This window comes from Euprymna scolopes, chromosome 7, assembly GCF_053919585.1.
Source record: "Euprymna scolopes isolate OS-2025 chromosome 7, ASM5391958v1, whole genome shotgun sequence".
Taxonomy (NCBI): Eukaryota; Metazoa; Mollusca; class Cephalopoda; order Sepiida; family Sepiolidae; genus Euprymna; species Euprymna scolopes.
Window position 1 is genome coordinate 25,990,767 of NC_136488.1, and position 19,888 is coordinate 26,010,654.

The 19,888-nt window shown below is 33.8% G+C and overlaps 1 protein-coding gene across 4 annotated transcripts in view; it reads right to left on the minus strand.

Moving 5' to 3' along the window:
* Nucleotides 1-19,888, minus strand: part of LOC145279663 (gamma-1-syntrophin-like) — a 686,561-nt gene that overhangs the window by 114,766 nt on the left and 551,907 nt on the right. For all 4 annotated transcript variants that reach the window (XM_080130906.1, XM_080130908.1, XM_080130909.1 and 1 more), the window contains 2 exons: nucleotides 18,290-18,439; nucleotides 1,935-2,093 (listed from right to left, as the gene is read on the minus strand). In XM_080130906.1, coding sequence (XP_079987032.1) covers nucleotides 1,935-2,093; nucleotides 18,290-18,439 — 309 coding nt within the window. The remainder of the gene's footprint in view (nucleotides 1-1,934; nucleotides 2,094-18,289; nucleotides 18,440-19,888) is intronic.

The following is a 19,888-nucleotide window of genomic DNA, read 5'->3' on the forward strand; positions in this document are numbered from 1 at the left end:
CCCCGAGCAATGCCAGGTAGTCATGCTGGTTATTTTATCAAGATTAATACCACAAACAACAGACACGATGAAGTCGAAAACATTAAGTAATTAGAAAACACGACTTTCACTGTTTTATAGAACATTTTTCATGGTTAATAATTCATGTGTACTTAATAAAGTTTTTATATTATATTTTCAGAAAAGAATATTGAAGCATATAAGCTTAAAAGAAACCAAAATCAGTAGAGTGGGCTTTCAGAGTAAATGTGCATATGATAGTCAAGTACTCATACAGTGTGATTAAGGTGGGGGTGACACTTAGGTAAATTGACGCCCTATTTAAGGAGTACATAGTTGATTAGTTAGTTTTAATCATGCTGCATAGAAAAGATTTGAAAGTTTAGTTGCTGTTGTGATTTTAGTTCAAAGGTGATGGAGGTGCTCTGACACCCTGTTGGATATCGTTTAGTTAGAATCAATTTCCAATTAAAGAAATAGGGCACAATTATATTATTTTTTTTTTTTTTTTACAACAACTTACCAAGGTCCAAAGATCACTCGAAAATAAGGGTTAATGAGTAGACGATGAGACAGCACAGAGATCGTTTTTTTTTCTTTTTACCCCAAACAAGACATATTTCCATTTGAAATGTAAGGAGCTACAATTTGGGATCGTGTCTAACAGGGGACTCTAGGGAGTTAAGCAACATGATGACTGTTCACATAACATTTAAACTTCTGCAGGTTAGTATAGCCTGGGAAGCAGGAAACAGAGAGAAGATTCCAATGTCTAGCAGTCTAAGAAAGGAAACTATTAAAGTAGGTTTTCTGGCATCTAGGGACCTCAACAGAGAAGGGGTAGGATTTTGCTGCTTGTTGGGTTAGTCAAGAGTAAGTACGTTGAAGGGAGGACACAAGTAGTACAAGTTCGTCAAGTCACATTCCATTAAAGTACTTATAAAACAAGCACAGGGATGCAATATTGGTTATGCGACAGAGGCTTGGCCGATAGTGTGTGACCTATTTGATTTGAGACTTTTTTTGGGACCCTAAGAGTGAAATACTAGTGGCAGATTTTCCAGCCCAGATGTGGCAACAATAATCCATGCATGGGCGAGTGGTGGCTCTGTAAAGATATTAGATACTCTCTGGTGTGAGTAATTTTCTATTGGTGATAATGGTGATAATTGAGCAGAATTGTTTGGACAGTGATTATTTAAGAGGGTGGTTCACCAAGAATTTATTTACATTGGACTTGAAATCAACTGCTGAATAAGATATCGTTCAAATGAAAATCGTCATCATCTCTTTCTTCAAGAACAGTTTCCGGATTCTATTTCCAAGAAAAGAATCAATAGAACACCTTCAGTCTTGGCCCAAGAAAAACGGGTCACATATAAGTCATAAAGTAAAATAGTCGACCACAGTCAATAGCGACTTGAAGGCTCCCATTTCATTAGCTATTGCACCAAGATGTAGGGGAGGGTGCTATTTCTTTTTCAAAGCGTATTACTCCACTTACTCTTGATCCTCACTTTATAATGCTTATAATTCAGTAAGGGGGCATCAAGTACATTTTTTAAAAGTCTTTAGCATGACTTGATTGAAGATTGATCCCTATCTCATTAGCGGACATTACCATTATGCCAAATGGGCCAGTTAAAGTAAGAAATATCACAATAAAGCTGATTGAAACAAGTTGATTTCTTAACAAATTCTGCCTATCAATTTTGAGTCAATCTACATTGATTTGTAATGTAAGAACGAACCACAAATGAACTCCAAGAGTAAACGATGCTTATTATTCTTGAGACTCCCCCCCCCCCAAAAAAAAATATCGCTATTTTTTTCTCCTTTTCCCTCTTGTATAAATATCGATGATTCCGTTATATATTTGTGATCAGGCTTCAATAGAACAAATTACGTAAGAGTCGATAGTTTTGGTGACTCACCTTGAGGATAGCATCTCCAACAAACAGCTGTCCTGACCGGTCAGCTGCCAGACCTTTGACAATCCGAGAGATGAGAACCGGTAACTTGTGTTCGGCCCCTCCCTTCACACTAAGTCCAAGGCCTTCATCAACCTCTTTTGTTATTGTCACAAGACGAACCTGAAAAAAAGCCAAATAATTTGTAGTAGAATTGGAAAAAAAAAAAAAATCCTTGGAAATGATGTAAAAAAAAAAAAAGAAAAAAAAAAAAACGGCCAAAATAATTCAATGTCATTTCTAGATTTTTTTTTTTTTTTTTTAAACCGAGTGTATTTCAGTACCCAAATGATACTAACAATTGGTAAGGATTTTTCTGGCATATTTAATTCAGTGAAGACTATTTTTTGCTTTTGTTTTCCTGAAATCGACAAACCCATCTCCTAACTTTACTGATATCAACTGCATCGGCTTTGTAAAAGTTCAACAGGCGCCTTTGAATGTTGATCTATTCCATTTTTTTCTGCATGGAGGAATTCAATGATGCATCTCTGCTTCTGACTTATGACAGGGGTTGTTTTCTTAGAGTCTCAGACCATCAATATCTTCAACAGAAAGCTGAAACTTGCAGTCATCATAACAGTGCAATTTGCAATTCCCTCTGATATATTCAAGTGGAATAAAAAAAATAGGAGGCATTATTTTTGGAACGCTCCTTATGTTAGTCTAGGAAATCAAATAGTTATTTAAATGTCTTTTTTTTTTTAAACAATATGCAACAATCGTTAACGTTGTGACTGATATCACATATATATAAGCAATATATAAAAAAATATGTTTCTTGAATTAACTTAAAATATGGCGTTTTAACAATTAAAACAACAAAACAAAACAAAAAAAAACAAACAATTAGTTAATTAATAAAATGTCCTTTTTAAAAGCAATATGTAAATTAGTTAACCTTCCAAATAATACCATATATACATAGTCAATATATAAAAGAAACGATGCGTTTATTGTGTAAAGTTGAATTAACTTGAAATAGGGCGTTTTGATTTTTTAGAAATAATAATTTCATAAAATGACAATGTGCAGTAAAAAAAATTATGAATAAAAATGCTTTATTTTAAAAAAATAAATTCCAAACATTCAATTATTATATTTTTAGCTTTAGTAATGTAAACATTATTAAGCTATTAACCCAACTTTTGTGCCAATTCAAAGGAATTTAAATAATATACAGCATAATCACGTTAGCACACTGGTTTTCATTAGACCACTGAAGTTAAGCAACATTGAGCCTGGTCAGTACCAGTATGAGGAGAACGTCAACACCTCCCTGCAAGAGTTGCAAAAACCTTATGTTGTCATCTCTCCTAATGGAGACATACATGCGATTAGGGACCGATTGTGAATTTCATACTTCCATGAAACTTCCTCCTTCAGAGGAAGATGGTTAAACCTGCTTAGGGCTTAGTGCTGTAGTTGTATTTTTCATGTCAACTTAAATAATATGCATCTTACAATCTATACTTAAATATAAAAGGCACTGTGTGTGTGTGTGTGTGTGTGTGTGTGTGTGTGTGTGTGTGTGTGTGTGTGTGTGTGTGTGTGTGCATGTGTGAGTGAGTACATTCCCTATGGACTCCAGAATGGCTGGGCCTATTTTTTGGAAATTTCACACAAATGTACTTTATGTGTCTTAGGTATGTTTTGTATCAGAATACCTCCAATAAGTATAAAAAATCGATAATTAAAAAAATCTGATTAAAGAAGGAACAGTAAGATTTTTACTAAAGTTAACACCTTTATATAGCCTAACATTGCAAGTGCATTTTAAAAGTTTATCACCGCACAAGCAGAAGGGCCCGGCATATAAAATTAACAGCAGGTTCTTTGATAACACAGGGGTGTGTTCGACATGAATGTTCCTGCTTAGAGTACAATTGAACCATGCATGATACTTGACTTTTGTATTTTAAACTTTAATTCAAGACATTATATAAAATAAATTTATAAAATAAACAATAGGTTCTCTACAGTGCAATGTAGACTACAATGTATTTTAGACTAAGTCCTGTAAAGCTTCCTTTTGGAAGTGTGGAACATTTGTTGACCCTCATTCAATCCTGAGCAACATTGAGTTTACCTGCAAGTAAATTTATCATTTCAAATGATGCTGATCAAATAAAGTTTAAAATAATCTTCAGGCGTCAGAAAGATCTGAACAATTCCCAAAAGTCGGAAAAATAGCCGATGAAATGGCAGAACATGATGGAGAGACATTGTGTGAAATACAAGATTTAAGTGACAAATTTCAAAGTAGTTTATTGCAAAATGTCTATAAAATAAATCCCAGAGTAAAAATCAAAAAATCAAATACTAAAGAACAACATTTAAACAAACAAGTTAATCAAACTTTTTTTTTTCTGGTTTAATCAAAAATAATGCTCAGATCTATAAATCAAGTGATCAGACGTGATATTAAAAAAGTGTCAAAACATCAGAAATGTTCAAACTCTGAACGTATCAATTGGTTTCCTTTACGAGTTGCAACATTAAGAATAATTGTTGCCACATTTGCAGAGACGTTGCACAGAGCACTCTTTGTTGTCTAGAATAGAAGGTGCTCTAACAAACTCGTAACATTCGTGCCCCCTCGATGTAAATACTCACCTTAGCAAGAGGGTATCAAGTATCATTTTTAAGTAAGTACATACAAAATGGATAGCTATTGCTCAAAACGTATAAATATTTTGACCCCTCCTTTTACTTAAAAATTCATTTGAATAAAATTTTAAAAAATGAAACTATTATTTTTCCAGGACAGTAATCTTGCAAACAAATATCGTCAGCATATTTTCTAAATTTTAATTTTTTCATTATTATTTATTATCATTATTATTATTATTGATTATTATTGATGATGATGATTATTATTACTACTACTACTACTACTACTACTACTACTACTACTAGTTCTCACATGGATCATCATCAGAGATTGCTCAGACAACAACCAGTAATGATACTGTTTGTCTGCTTTTTGGCTGAATATAACATTGTCGTCTTCAAAGCTATGAATATGCCTATGTGTATTTTTTTTTAATATGAATATATGAATATACCTATGTGTACACACACACACATATATACATATATATATACATATATGTGTGATCGTTTATGTATATTCATGTTTATTTAATTTATTTATTTGTTTGTTTTCTATTGTTATTGTTAGTTTTAAAGCTATTTTGTATCGCTATTCTAGAGTAAGTTTTATTTTGTGAACACAGTTGTTTACTATTTCTCGTCTACAGTTTAATAGATTTTGAGGTTCTTTAAAGTACAGGATAGCAAATTTTTCATGGAGTCATAATTTACATGGGTCATCTAAATGTCTGCACGTGGTAGCTTGTCTCATTATTTTCCATTCGACTACCGGCGAATGTCCTCTTTCTTTGAGTTCCCAGTATTTATTCGCTAGTGTTGTTTAAAAACACCGTATAAAAACAACACTAGCGAATAAATACTGGGAACTCAAAGAAAGAGGACATTCGCCGGTAGTCGAATGGAAAATAATGAGACAAGCTACCACGTGCAGACATTTAGACGACCCATGTAAATTATGCCTCCATGAAAAATTTGCTATCCTGTACTTTAAAGAACCTCAAAATCTATTAAACTGTAGACGAGAAATAGCAAACAACTGTGTTCACAAGTTCACAAAATAAAACTTACTCTAGGATAGCGATACAAAATAGCTTTAAAACTAACAATAACAATAGAAAACAAACAAATAAATAAATTAAATAAACATGAATATACATAAACGATCACACATATATGTATATATATATATATGTATATATGTGTGCATGTGTGTGTGTACACATAGGTATATTCATATATTCATATAAAAAAACAAAAATACACATAGGCATATTCATATATATAAAAAAAAAAAAAGAGGGAAAGATCCACCTTAAACCACTAACCTAGTTCTAAAACAGATCCTTTGTTCGATAAAATGCATGCCCACTGGCTGATAGGAGGGGGCGCGGTGGATACTAGAAAGCTGATTGGCTAACTAAAATCCTCAACATATATAAAAACAAGAAGCAACCACAAAATTTGCGCATAAGCCTGACGAATCCTACAGTGGATGAAACGCAGAATATTCAGTGTAGCTTAATCGCCATATATATTTTATAAATTACTATATATATATATATATATATATATATATATATATATATATATATATATTTCCATGTGCAAGAACGTTTTTATCTTAACTTCCATGCAATTATGAAAAATGTAGAAGCTATGTATAAATAGAATTCAGCATGGTAGTGAGATGAAACCAAGCATCAAATAAGAAGTCATAAAAAATAGCTCGTTTTTCAAAGGAATATGAAAATTTGTTAACTTTTATGTAGTCGCTTGCATATCCATGACTGAGTATATTAAGAAGTTTGTTTTAATAATGTTCAAAAAAGAAAAAGGTAGAAATAGAAAGTAGTCAGAGCGAGATACAATCTTAACTTTATAGGTATACTAGCATTTCAGCCCAGCGTTGCCCAGGTGTTTGGAGGTGTATGTTGAGCAAAAAAAAAACAAAAAAAACGCAATCAATTTTTTTAACTTTGACCCCCCTTAACATTTATTGTTTTAGGCTCAAATTAAGTTATTAAGTTAAAACCATGTCCAAGTAACCTATATCTAAAATTTCAAGTGTTTATACCCAAAATTGTCGAAGGAGTTTGGTAGAGTTCTCAAAGGTCAAATCGTTGAACTTTGACCCCTTAACAGCCAAATTTCTGGCCGTAAACAGATTACAAAAATTTTCCCAAATCTCAGTACCCTGTATATCAAATTTCGAGTCTGTATACTTAAAATTGACAGAGTTATTGCATAGGAAAATGTACACAGATAGACAGACACACACACACATTCACTTTTATAGATATATAGATCGATATACACGTGTGGTGCATTGGCGTAAAACGTACACTAATATCACCCACTGGACATGAACAGAAAAGTGCTGCGTCTTATCATTGATATGACAACTGCTTTTAGACTTTCCTTGGCAACAGTTCTAAGAATTAACAAATAATAATAATGATGATGATGATGATGATGATAATGAAGAAGAAGAAGAAGAAGAAATACAATTGCAATGGATAACAGTCATATATGAAAACTGAGTGTGGCCACCAGCGATGTCTGCCAATGAAATGGCCGATAGCAAATAAAAATCCAGAGACGAGGATCAACCTAATATAAATAAAGCAATGTGATCGGATGATTAATACGTGTTTTTGTTTGTGGAGCACGTTTATGAATAATTCATGTGAAACTTCTCTTGCTTTGCTCTCAGTCAACCATGGAAGAAAAATACGCCTCCATTTTTAATTAGGAAGTTTTGACGTTTCTGGTTAGAACACATGTTATATCCGTTGTCTCTGCAATCACTTCAATGATTTTATCTGGTATCTGGCCCTCAGTTTGGTGAACCGTGTTACCATCTTGCTTTTTATCCTTTGTAATTGGAAGCTTAGATTTGGTAGAAAAGATGAATACAAACATTACGTTTCTAATTTTTGAGATGAGGATTGATTATTCCTCTTATTTGGATTCTTCGGACTACTGTTCTCATCATTTTCACAACGCAACGAGTGTACATCCAGAAACTCATCTGGAGGTTGGAGGTTCAATCCGCAGTGCGGCGACAGTCAGAATACAAATACGAATTACTTTGGACTTCTACCCAGTCGTGCCTTACATAAAGAGACTATGCTATCTCTGTGGATTAAACAAAATGTGTTCCACTTGAGATTCTGTGCAGATTCCGGAGTTTGACAAAAAGATTCCCCAGAGTTGGACAATATACCCCTGAAGAAGATTGAAAGTTATATCGCCTGAAACCATCGTGAATATTACACTGAAAATGAGAATAATAGTCCAAAGAATCCAAATAATATGAATTAGAATTCTTGACTGAGAGTAAAGTGCTCATTTTGCAAGAAATTAGTTCCAATTATTCCCATTCTTCAAAGCTGGATTCGGTTGAAGGGATGAATGGCCACAAAACATTTTTGTATTAATTCATAATTCTTCAAGTTTCATTTCTGGCAAAGTAGATTAGTTGCATTATAGATTCCAAGAAATTTCAATTACAATTTTGGCTACAAGAAAATTAATGGTTATGCTGCTGCTGATCATTTGAAAATTTCTTTTTTTTTTTTTTCATACTTTAGCTTGCTTGACCAATCAGAGTGTCAGTTCAAAAGCCAAACAATAAGCGATTGATTTGAAATTATTATTTATTTCTTTTACAAAGGAATCACCACTTATAAAGACCCGGAGGCCATTTGAGGATAAGGGTTAATGAGTATACAGCAGTCAATGAAAAAATATCGTAGTAATCATTAGTAGTGGAAATTTGGTAAATTTAATTATTTAAGGGGACGGCTTATCAAGAACTTGTTTATGTTGAACTTGAGGACGACCATATTGTAGTCAGTTGAAAAGCAGGGAAACAGAAGAGAGTTCCTCAGGCAGACAGTTCTAAGAAGCTTTGTTCATGGAATCTACGTTTGGGTTTAGGCATAGATAAAAAGTGGGGGAAATTATTGACTGTGGTTTAAGCTAGATGAGTGTTTTTCATGAAAGTTTGGTGAGGGGAACCATAGATTGGAGTTCAGACGAGCATGTTCCATGAAAATAATGATAAAGCATGGACAGGCTCGCAACGTCCCTTCTGTGGGAAAGAGGTTGCAGGGAAGAGAAAAGGGGCATTCCTCACTAGGCTACAAAGTCTATTTTGAATTCTGTCAAGGCAGGAAAAGCTGCTTCTAGCAGCTCTTGCCCAGATGTGACAACAGTACTCCATCCTTGGACGTACAGGTAGAGAATTGCATCAGCATTTCAATTGATGCCAGACAGGGATAAGAGCACTGATGATGATGGTTTTAGATGTATCAAAATTAACCAGCCACCTCTTTCCCCATTGTACCACATGCTCAAGATCAGAGAATCAGAGAGAACTTGATCATTTACATCCTTTCAAGTGTTGCCATAGATGGTAGTGTCGTCAGCATAAATATCTACAAATGATCTAAGGATGTGACTTGGAAGATCATTGATGTAAATCAGGAAAAGAGTTAGGTCCAGAATTGACGCCTAAGGAACTCTGCCCATCAACCGCTAGTCTTATAAACTTATCAGAGAGAAATGATTTAATAATTGAGAAGACATTTCCAGCTATACTGTAGATGAAGATCTTGTGGAGTAAAAAGGCCTTTGATATCTTAAGAGCAATTGTTCTAGAAAGGGAGCCTCCATCGAGAGGTTCGCTAATCCTATGAGATATAACCGTTAGTACATCTGGTGTAGATCGAGCAGAACGGAAACCAGTGGTTGATTACTTCTCTAACACAGATCCAGCAACTTACTAATGACGCACAGGAGACTTATTGGTCTGTACTGAGAGGGAGATGACCGATCACCTGAATTCTTAAATGCAGGGCATAGTGATGAGGTTTTCCAGAGTGTTGGGAAGCAATTCTTTTTAAGACAACACTTTAAACAGATTTGTAAGTGTGGGAGCTAGTTCTGGTTGAAGCTTTTTCAGCACTATGATTGGAATGCCGTCAGGACCAGTTGCTTTACTGGAATCAAGGTTTTTGATTAGCTTGGCAACATCACTGACAGATGCTTGTATGTCGCATAGCATGTTTTCAGCCACCAGAGGAAATACGGGGGGGGGGTTGATTGCATAGAGTAGAATTAGCTGCAAAGTTCTTGGTAAATAGTTTGGCCTTGTCTGATGCTCACAAGATTACCTCACATTTATTGATGATGGTTGGGATAGAGCACACATGCTTCTGTTCAGGACCCTGTTTGTTATTTGCCAAAACTAGTAGGAATCAAGTTGCTGCTCAGCTACTTTGGGCATACAACTCTCTTGTGTTCTTTATTACTCTTTTACAGTGGTTGCTGGCAGTCCTGAAGGCGGCTTTAGTCTCAGTACATTTATTATGTTGGAAGCAATGGAAAAAGTGATTTCTGTGCACAATGGCAGCAGCACATTCTGGGGAGAGCCACAGCTGGCTGTTAGGTTTTTGCTGGAATTTTTTTAAAGAGTATGAAGTGGTCTATATTTACAATTAACCATTCCACCAGGTCTGATACTACAGAGGACATATTCTCTTTAAATATGGAATGCAGAGGTAGATCTGATATAAATGTATGGAAGCTATCCCAGTCAGCCATAGAGTATCGATATATAGTACCATGAAGAAGTACCTCTGAGGACTTATTACATTTCGTTTTTATCTTAACTGATACAATAAAGTGGTCAGAAGATCCCAGTGGACAGAACAGAGGATTAACATAGCTCAGGGCAAGTTGTGAGAAAAAGGTCTACGAGACTTGCATACTGACCGTCAGTATCAGGCACTTAAATGGGGTTGTGAACAATCTGAGTTAGGTCATAAGCAATGGAGAAATCGTGACAGAACCTCCCCTCATCATATCTTGTTTGAGTGGGCTAACCATTTCACATTGTGAACATTGAAGTCTCCACAAATGTTGAATGTTAGCCGGAGGATGAGCAAACAGGATGTGGTCAATTTTCTCAGATATGCTCTTAAAGATAGCAACTCCAATGTGGGTGGGTGGGGGGGCGATAGAGGGCAAATATAAATGCAGTCGTGTGAGCAAGTGTAACCCAGAAGCACATATAGAGTAATTTAGAGTATTCTCTGGAGATGTCCCTACCACATGGAACGCCATCTCTAATGTAGGCATATATTCCATGCCCGTGGCGATCTTGGAGGTTAGATTTTGAGGTTAAGTTAGAGTATCCTTTAATTATGAACTCATCTAGGGAAACAGTCGGTTCAATGCTAGTTTTGCTTAGGAATAATGAGTCTGGTTTGGTCTCCTGTAATTGGGTTAAACCTCTGGAAAGTTGAAACATAAACCCCTGATGTTGAAAAAGGAGACATGGTAGTGTCAGGCAGAAAAAGAAACGAAGAAATATTTTTTTGTAGCCAATGATAAGGTAAAACTGTGACAATTACCCACTAATATGGCATCAACAAGCCCCACCAGAGAAGCTACTGCATGGTCCAGAATCCATTCACCAAATGGCAATACAGCAGCCCCAGTATTTTGCACCTGCTGATAGGATGGCCTCTTTAGTGGTTAGTCCAAGGTTCGGGTCCTTATCAGGAAGATAACGTATGCCCAGATAAAACGTTTACCTCCAGCACCACACTTATTAGTGACATGGCAACAAAAAGACATAGAAACAGAAAATTTCCGACATCTCAGGCAACTGCCGATTTAGAATACAGCTTTTTCTTCCTTTGTTGGAAAAATCACCCAGTCTAAATAAGGACTGAGGGGCAAGTTAGGAGAAGCGAGAGTCACGGGAGCTGCCAATAACGCATCCACAATACACTGTCTACCGTCCATGATTATTCTTCCACATCTTTCAAAGAAATCACGATATCAAAGTTAAAGAATGTACACTTCTTTGGGGATGGGGTTGGGGGAGAAACCAAAAACAAAATGCAGATAAAATAGGCAGAGGAGACCTTTTTAACTAAGAACTGGCATCCAGTTTTCCAAATCATAACGTTTTTTTTATTAAATTACCTTTTCTTTAAAATAGCATTTTAAAAGTTATTTCAATACTTGTATGATGCGTTTGATTGCAATAAATATTCGATTAACCTTTATAATAAAAGTTAATGTCTGTGTGTCTGGCTCGCTTCAGTAATCATATATGCAAAATTAATTTTTATCGACAAAGGAATAGCTTAATCTAAATAATATATGATAATAAAAAGAAAAAGAATTACGTATGCAAGTCTAAATTTTATTAACAAATAGGAAGCGGCTTAATCTTAATAATATATGATAATCATAAAAAAGAAAGGAAAGAATCTAACACAAAAATATTCCTTTATTATTAAAACAGAACGAATGGGAAAAGGAGAGTTTTGTCTTCTTTTTCTTATCGATTAATTTTTTCTTTGTTGTCCAGAGACAGGAAATTGTGTTTTCTTTTCCTTATCGATTATTTTCGCAACTATTGCTTACAATTAGTATATCAGAATATTTTCTAGGTGATATTAAAGTTTGTTGTATTTACTTTACATATCCCATGCATTCTCTATAATTTGTTTACCCTGGGAATTCATGTTTATTTCGATTGTGTTTAGGGATTTTTAGCATGAACATTTTCGTTAATAATTACATTATATTTCACTTTCTTTCATATATCATGCTTCATTATATCCTCCTTGTGTTTGTTTTTGACAAATCTTCTCTATGAGAAATAAATCCATTTGTACATGTAAACCGACTTGTTTCTTTATTAATTTATTATTACTGTTTTTTATTCTTTACATTTCAACCTCATGCCATCCACAATAACAGAACATATTCAACATATCAGACACGTGTTGTAGAAAAGGCTCAGCCACATACATTGCAAAACAAACAATAAAATTAAATACCAAATATTCTAATTTTATAAAAGAACTACACGAATACACATACAAGAACCGATAAAATTCATAGTCTCTGTTTGGTAATGACAGACAATGGATACCTTCTGTAAAAATAGTTATATATGTAATTTTGAAGCAAGGGTTGCATAATTTTCAATCACATCTCTCCCAAATCAGTATTGCTTGATTCAAGCAGTAAAAAGTTCAGGGTGACTAGTAATAATGATGAAATAAACAGCACCTGGTATTTCCAAATGGTTTTTTGTACTAGCCAGGCTCAATGTTTTTTAACTTTGGCGATCTAAATGCAAATAAAATAGGCAGAGGGGACTTTTTTCTTCTTTTTTTTTTTAACAAAGAACTGATCTCTGGGCAACACTTTGCACTTTGAATCTGACACCCCTAAAAAGTTATCAGGAGATTCTATTATTTTTACTAGCATGAATTTGTTCTTTGATATAAATGTTTGAGATATAGTGGTTATTTTAATTTAGATGAACCAATGTTGGCTGGGAACTCTTTTACTTTTATTTTGCTTTTGTAAACGATGCTTTTTTTTTTTGCGTGTGTTTTTACAAAATTGCTGTTTCCTTAATCAGAGTATCAACTCAGTATATTCAGGAGTTATTAATCTTGAACCACATTCAAGTTATCTTCCTTGAATTAGTATGATATTGAAAAACGAGTCTTGTCCCCCATTCTGGTTCTAGCTGGGTGGACATGTTCCACTTAGCTCTATATCTTTAAATGATTTTCATTAACGATCAAATATCCTATTTCATAGTTTCGGATTTTCCAAACAATGACTTTGTGTCATTGTGACTATGCCATACTGATGAACACAATCGTCTTCAAACAGAAGAGTTTTACTCCATTTTTATGTCTTCTTACAAACAATAGAATCAGGATATAATGTTACTAACCCTTATGTCTAGAATCCTTATTACAATTTTGATCCAAATCCATTGAAACTATCCAAATTTGAAAAATCCAATTTTGAAACTAGAAAATGTCAAAAATGTAACGTTTAAATTTAATGCTGCTTAAAAAATTGAAGTGCAGGTAATCTCGTTTCAATTCTAATGACCATGAATAAAAATTAATGCAAATCTGAAACATTTGAATTTTCAAATAGGAAATGATGTCAATCTTATGCCCTCTAAAAACATTTCAAAATTCTAAGTAACTGAAATTTGAGGAATATTTATTAATTGATGTATAATATCTATTACTATTTTTACAAAAATCGATAGCATATTAATTTTCACAGACAGTTTCATCCCCTTTTTGCATGGAACTGAATTAAACTAAATATAGCCCACGTTACACACACATCTAGAAGTTACATTCCAAAATTCATAATGACTAGTTAATCAGTTTATGAGTCAATGCTATGCATACAAATATATAAACATATACATATACTTAATTTTATATTAATAGATTTGACATGTTTCTGAATTTTGAGATGAGCATTGAAGATATATATATATATAATATATATATATATATAATGCAAATAACAGATCTCTCAGATCTATTTTTATTAATATAGATATTAACATCTCTCAGGCTCCTCCATTAAATAACACAGATAATTTCAACTGTATTCAGAGATTTTTTGGATCAGACAGATATTTTGAGAGGACAAATGTTAGAAATAATTAATATGTTTTGTGTGTGGAGAGAGAGGAACATTTTGTTGGAAGAGGAAAATGTTTCTCCATTTGCGGTTCATAAATTAGTTTTACACATCACAAAGAATAAAAAATATTATGGTAATATGATCAATTTCTTTGTAAATTATTATTATAGGTCATTTATTTTGTTGACAAGTGTTTTATTCATCAGACTGTAATGTAACGAAAATGAGAAAAAAAAAAACGTTATGCTCATAGACATAATCTACATAAATAAATAAAAGCAAGAATTATTAGCATGTTTTTTTTAGATGAAGATGGATTATTCGGACTACTGTTCGCACAACATTTCGACCGATGTAACCTACGACCTTCTTCAGGTGCAATTGTGAATTACTTAAGACTTCTACTTCATCATGGCTGATGGAACCAAAACATGCTATTCCCATGGATTAAATAAAGAGTTTTATTTTAAATTCCTTGCAGGTTCCCGAGTTCAACAGAAAGATTTCAGAGTTCAATAAGATACATCTTAAGAAGGTTGGAGGTTATATCGGCCGAAACGTTGTGTGAATAACACTCAAGATAAGAACAGTGGTTTTTTATGACATAAAGCAGTTAAACTTAATGGTGTACATCTGAATAAAAATTGTTTTTTTGCAGAGTTTGTTCTGGCCATATCATACGAAGAGGATAGCATTTAATAGAAATTTAAATGCACCAAACATTCTTTGGTGCTAAACCTACTGGGTCAATCCACCAATAAAAATTCTAACAATTACTATTTTATACATAAGAGAACATTACAAGTTTTCAAGTTTATCAGCGCATGTGATATGATGCTGCAAGGACAAAGATGCATTCCGACTGGTTGTTCTGCCAATTATTCTGTCTTTACCGATCTCTTTCTAAAGAATCCCTAAAGAGTCCTTTTGGGAATTTTCGCTCAAGATAACTAACCTGATCAACTAATCAAAATTGTTTCACAATTTTTAGTTTTTATGATTTGTTAATCAATCAAAACCTTTGTTTCACGTTTCTAGAATGAGTCTCCAATCATATGACAATATAAGGATCTGGTCTATTAAAGAAACCAGTATGCTTTTAAATTTTGATTATCGGAAGTGGGCATGGTGCATTTAATTGCCTACAATATTGTAAAACTGCATTTAACCACTTGCACTAGTTAAAAATGATTTGTTTGCCTTTTTTTTTTAAATCAGAAATAAACATGACTTAAAATTATTGTTTGATAATTTAGTTTAAGTTACTCAGAATTTTACAGGTGTTTATCTGCTCGAGCCATATTCAAGTTATCTCCCTTGAAATACACTGGATAACAAGAAAATGAACACTTTAATTATCAAGTAAAAAACAAAAAGCAATTGCTCTACATATGTTCAAGATTCAAAAACAAGGTTTGTCCTCTTTCTGCTAGTTAGATAGCCTCCATTTAGCTCTACATTTTCACATGATTTTCACAACTGATGCATTTACCATCAGACATTCTATTTTTAAGTTACAACTATCGCTTAGATATAGATAGTAACTATGTTTCATTTTCTACTGATTGCAAATTTTGACTCAGAATATTCTCCAGATAATATCAAAGTCTGTTGTATTTACATATATTATGCATTCTCTGTAATTTTTTTACCCTAGCAATTCATGTTTATTTTAATTATTTTTAGGGACTTATAATGTATAATATTTCGTCTGTTATTTTTACCCCTTTTTATGGATCATGACAAACTTCATCTACAGGGATTAGTGCATGTACACATATTAACCCACCCATTTTTTCCCAATATCAGAAATATTTAAATCATATCGATTAAACTCATGCTAATTTTGAATGGCAAAGTTTAAAATCATACACTATTGCTTAAAACATGTTGATCTCTTTTTTTAAATACATAAATCGTTATTTCCATGGCAAGTGCTCGTCTGAGCCCAATCTATGTCCCCCCTCCGCTAAACACCCGTTTAGCTAAAACCACTGTCAATAATTTTCCCCACTCTTTATCTATGCCTAAACCGAAATGTAAATTCCATGAACAAAGCTTCTTTCCTAGAACTGCATGCCTGTGGAACTCTCTTCCGTTTGTCTGTTTTCCAGCTGCCTACAATTTGGTTGTCTTCAAGTCTAATGTAAATAAATTTTTTGATGAATCATCCCCTTAAGTAATCCAATTTACGAAATTTTCACTACTGACGATTACTACGAAATTATCCCATTGACTACTGTACACTCAATAACCCTTATCCTCGAGTGGCTTCCGAACCTTGATAAGTGGTGACCTCTATGTTAAAAAAAACGAAAGACATTGTTGCCTAATTAATTTAACTTAATGAACCAATATCACATCAGTCATATACCTCATCATGTCACAATAAACCTTCTGCTCACACTAATGTTGAGCCTACCTAATCAGTATACTAATAGGACTTCTGTGCAGAATTCATACTCACTGGTAACCAGTAACAAATTGTCTAATAAGACTACTTCTGGGTCAGATTCCGTGTCTCTTTAATCAATAACAATATAATTTATATTGAAATCTTATTTTTCTTTAAGTGAGAACTTTTGTTTAAAATCTCTTGCTAACAGCATGGTGTATTGAAAGTGACAAAACAGCTAATATTTTCCGTCTTAATTTTTTATAGACAACTTGAATTTTAATTTCAAGAAAATTTTAAGATTAAGATTGTGATTAATTGAAACCGTTTCCCTTTGTTTAAAGTAAAAATATTAACAAATTTCCAAAATAGGAGAGAGGTGCAGAAAGGTACTTTGTTTTAACTAGTCAAGAATATGGCTATTCAGTTTCTGTCTATATCAATGGGTTTTGTTTTTACAAAGGAATCACCACTTATCAAGGCCCAGAGGCCACTCGAGGATAAGAGTTAAAGAGTGTACAATAGTCAAAGGGACAATATCATAGTAATCGTTAGTAGTGGGAATTTGGTAAATTGGATTACTTAAGGGGAACAGTCATCAAGAACTTGTTTACGTTGGACTTGAAGACAACCATATTGTAGTCAGCTGGAAAGCAGGCAAATGGAAGAGAGTTCCACAGGTGTTCAGTTCTAAGAAAGAAGCTTTGTTCATGGAATCTATGTATCAGCTATATAAATATAGACACTTTTAAATCAGCTATGGGTCTGACGAGCTCAGCTCATTTGATGAGGCCTGCACGGGGTTGAAATAAATTTATACTGATATTGGGCTAAGTTTATGTTGGATTTTTTTCTTTCAACTCTTATGTATGCTCTGGTCCACAGTGAGCTCTCATACCTGATCCTTTTGGAGCAACACCGAATAAATCTTTTTCATTTTTTATAGGTAATATGCTATCTATTGAAATTCAAGTTAATTCTACAGAGAAAGATATATTGGTTTTATATGGTTAAGAATTTAACTGTTTGGCTTTTCAGTTAATGAGTTAATTATTCTTTTTAATCTTTGATAGTTGTGGTTTCATTGCTTTGTTTTATGGCATATCAACGCTTTTGAGTTATTTTACACTGAATTCGGTCATTTTGGTAAAAAGTTTTTATGCTTTGAGTTCTTTATATTCTAAGATATTTATTCATGGTGTTCATCATAGTTTGGTTGTTTTGTATGGGAAAATTGTTATTTTTTTTTGTTTTTAGCTTTACAGAACATTCAAAGAGTAGGGAAAAGCAATATATAAATGTTTGGTGCATTTTAGATCAGAAAACTGGTATCTTCAGACAGTCTGATCTGGTAGCACAAGTTAATTTTTGATGGGTAATATATTATTTATTCAAACAAAAGCTAATTATAAACAGAAGGGTATATTGCTCTTACCTGGTTGAGAATTTGACTGATTGGCATTTAAGTCAATGAATTAATAATCCTTTTAATATTTTATGGTTTAGTCATTTAATAAAAGTTTTTATGCTTCAAGTTCTTTATATTCTCAAATATTTTTAAGGGTGTTCGTTTTAGTTGATTTTGAGAGGAAAATTGTTGTTTTTGTTTTGGATTTGCAGAATATGATTCAGTTTTGCAAAGGGGGGGGGACAACAACGTATCAATGTTTGGTGCATTTTAGCTCAGGAAGCCAATATCTTCAGACAGCCTGATCTAGTAGGACCAGTTAATTTTTGATGGGTGATATGCTATTTATTCAAACAAAAGCTAATTATACACATGAATATATATTGTTCTTACCTGGTTGAGAATTTTATTTTCTTGATTGTTTGCTGATGTACAAACAATCTCCTCCTTCTGCACCGACAACATCCCCCCATCGGTGAGTTTGAGTCGTGCTGTGATGACACGGTTTCTTCCATCGTGAATCACGACAAGTCCTTGTTTTACCTGAAACGCCAGAGAAAAACAATAACGCTCATCAATACAGCAGCCAAGAACGACAGAGGAAATGACAAAGAACAAAGACACAGGTTTATTTTCGTCAGCAAGTCAACATTTTTCTCCGATCTCATTTTTTTTTTTTTTTTTTTTTTTTTACATTTTTTCAAGTTTATTTTTCTCTCACTTTTTTTCTTTTGTAAGTTTATTCATAATTCTTTTACAAAGGTTTGGATAGATGGAGAAGAAGTAATTGTGTATCTATACAAATCAAATAAAATATGCAAATGAATGACCAATCATTTAATAAATGAAAAATGCTATTTGACAGCATATGATTACAGGGTGGAACGATAAATTTGTCGCCCTAAAGAAAACAACATTACAACCTTATTTTAAAACTTTTATTGAAAAAAAAAAAAAATCAATTTATATAACTTGATGACGTAATCGAGCTGACATCTATTCAATGTACCTGCCTTCACCCTTAATCATCACCTCGATAAGGGTCTGGAACTGGGAGCATGCCTTTTTCACAAGCACGGCAGGAGCTTGGCAATTACTCGACAGATGGCAGCAATCAGGCTGGCTTTGGTGTTGTGGGAGGTCATGTTGGTGATGTTTTTGATGAATGACCAAACAAAGTAGTTCAGCGTGTTCAGGTGGGAGAGGGGGGCACAGTGAGAGAAGGGTAAAAAGTCATAGCACAAGCCTGGGTCTCTTTGGACTTGTGGGCCGGCGCCAAGGCCTGATGCCACACTCAAGGTCTGCCAACGGCCACTTGCTTGCACCAAAAGATCATCACATTCTTTAGCACATCCAGGTACACTTTGGTGTTGACTTTCAAGCAGACTTCAAAGATGTGAGGTGCCATGATGTGGCTCACACTTGAAACCGTACCAAAGACCATAACTGTGCCCGAAAACTTTGTTTTCATCACCCTGGGCATGTCCCTGTTATCCGTATTTTCATTTTAAGGGTGCTGGCAATGGTCCTGTTGTCATAACTTGGATCGATAGAGAGTATGAATTCTACAGCGACACATCTCTAAATTTGCTCGTATAACATTGTGCCACTTTCAGACATGATACAGAGCTCCTATCACTCTTGGGATTTGTACACAACTAGCCAACTAGTAGATGGTCTGCAACAATAAAAGAAGACCGGTTTTCATCAAATGGAAATGGAATCATGTAGTCTTTTTTAAGACGATAATTTTATCGTTCCACCTTGTATACATAAATTACCTTCAAATAAGATTATAAAAATCCTTGTTAGAGCACAAAAGTTTTACAAAGAAAAAATAATGGCTAAAACATGTCTATATTAATAGTGTTGGGATGATGAATCAGAAAAATTAGAAATTCTTAGGATGGAATCAGCATCAGAAAAAAATTGTGCTTATTTTCTGATGCTGAAACAATGTTTATTTTTCTAGTTTTAGTTTAAACTTAATAC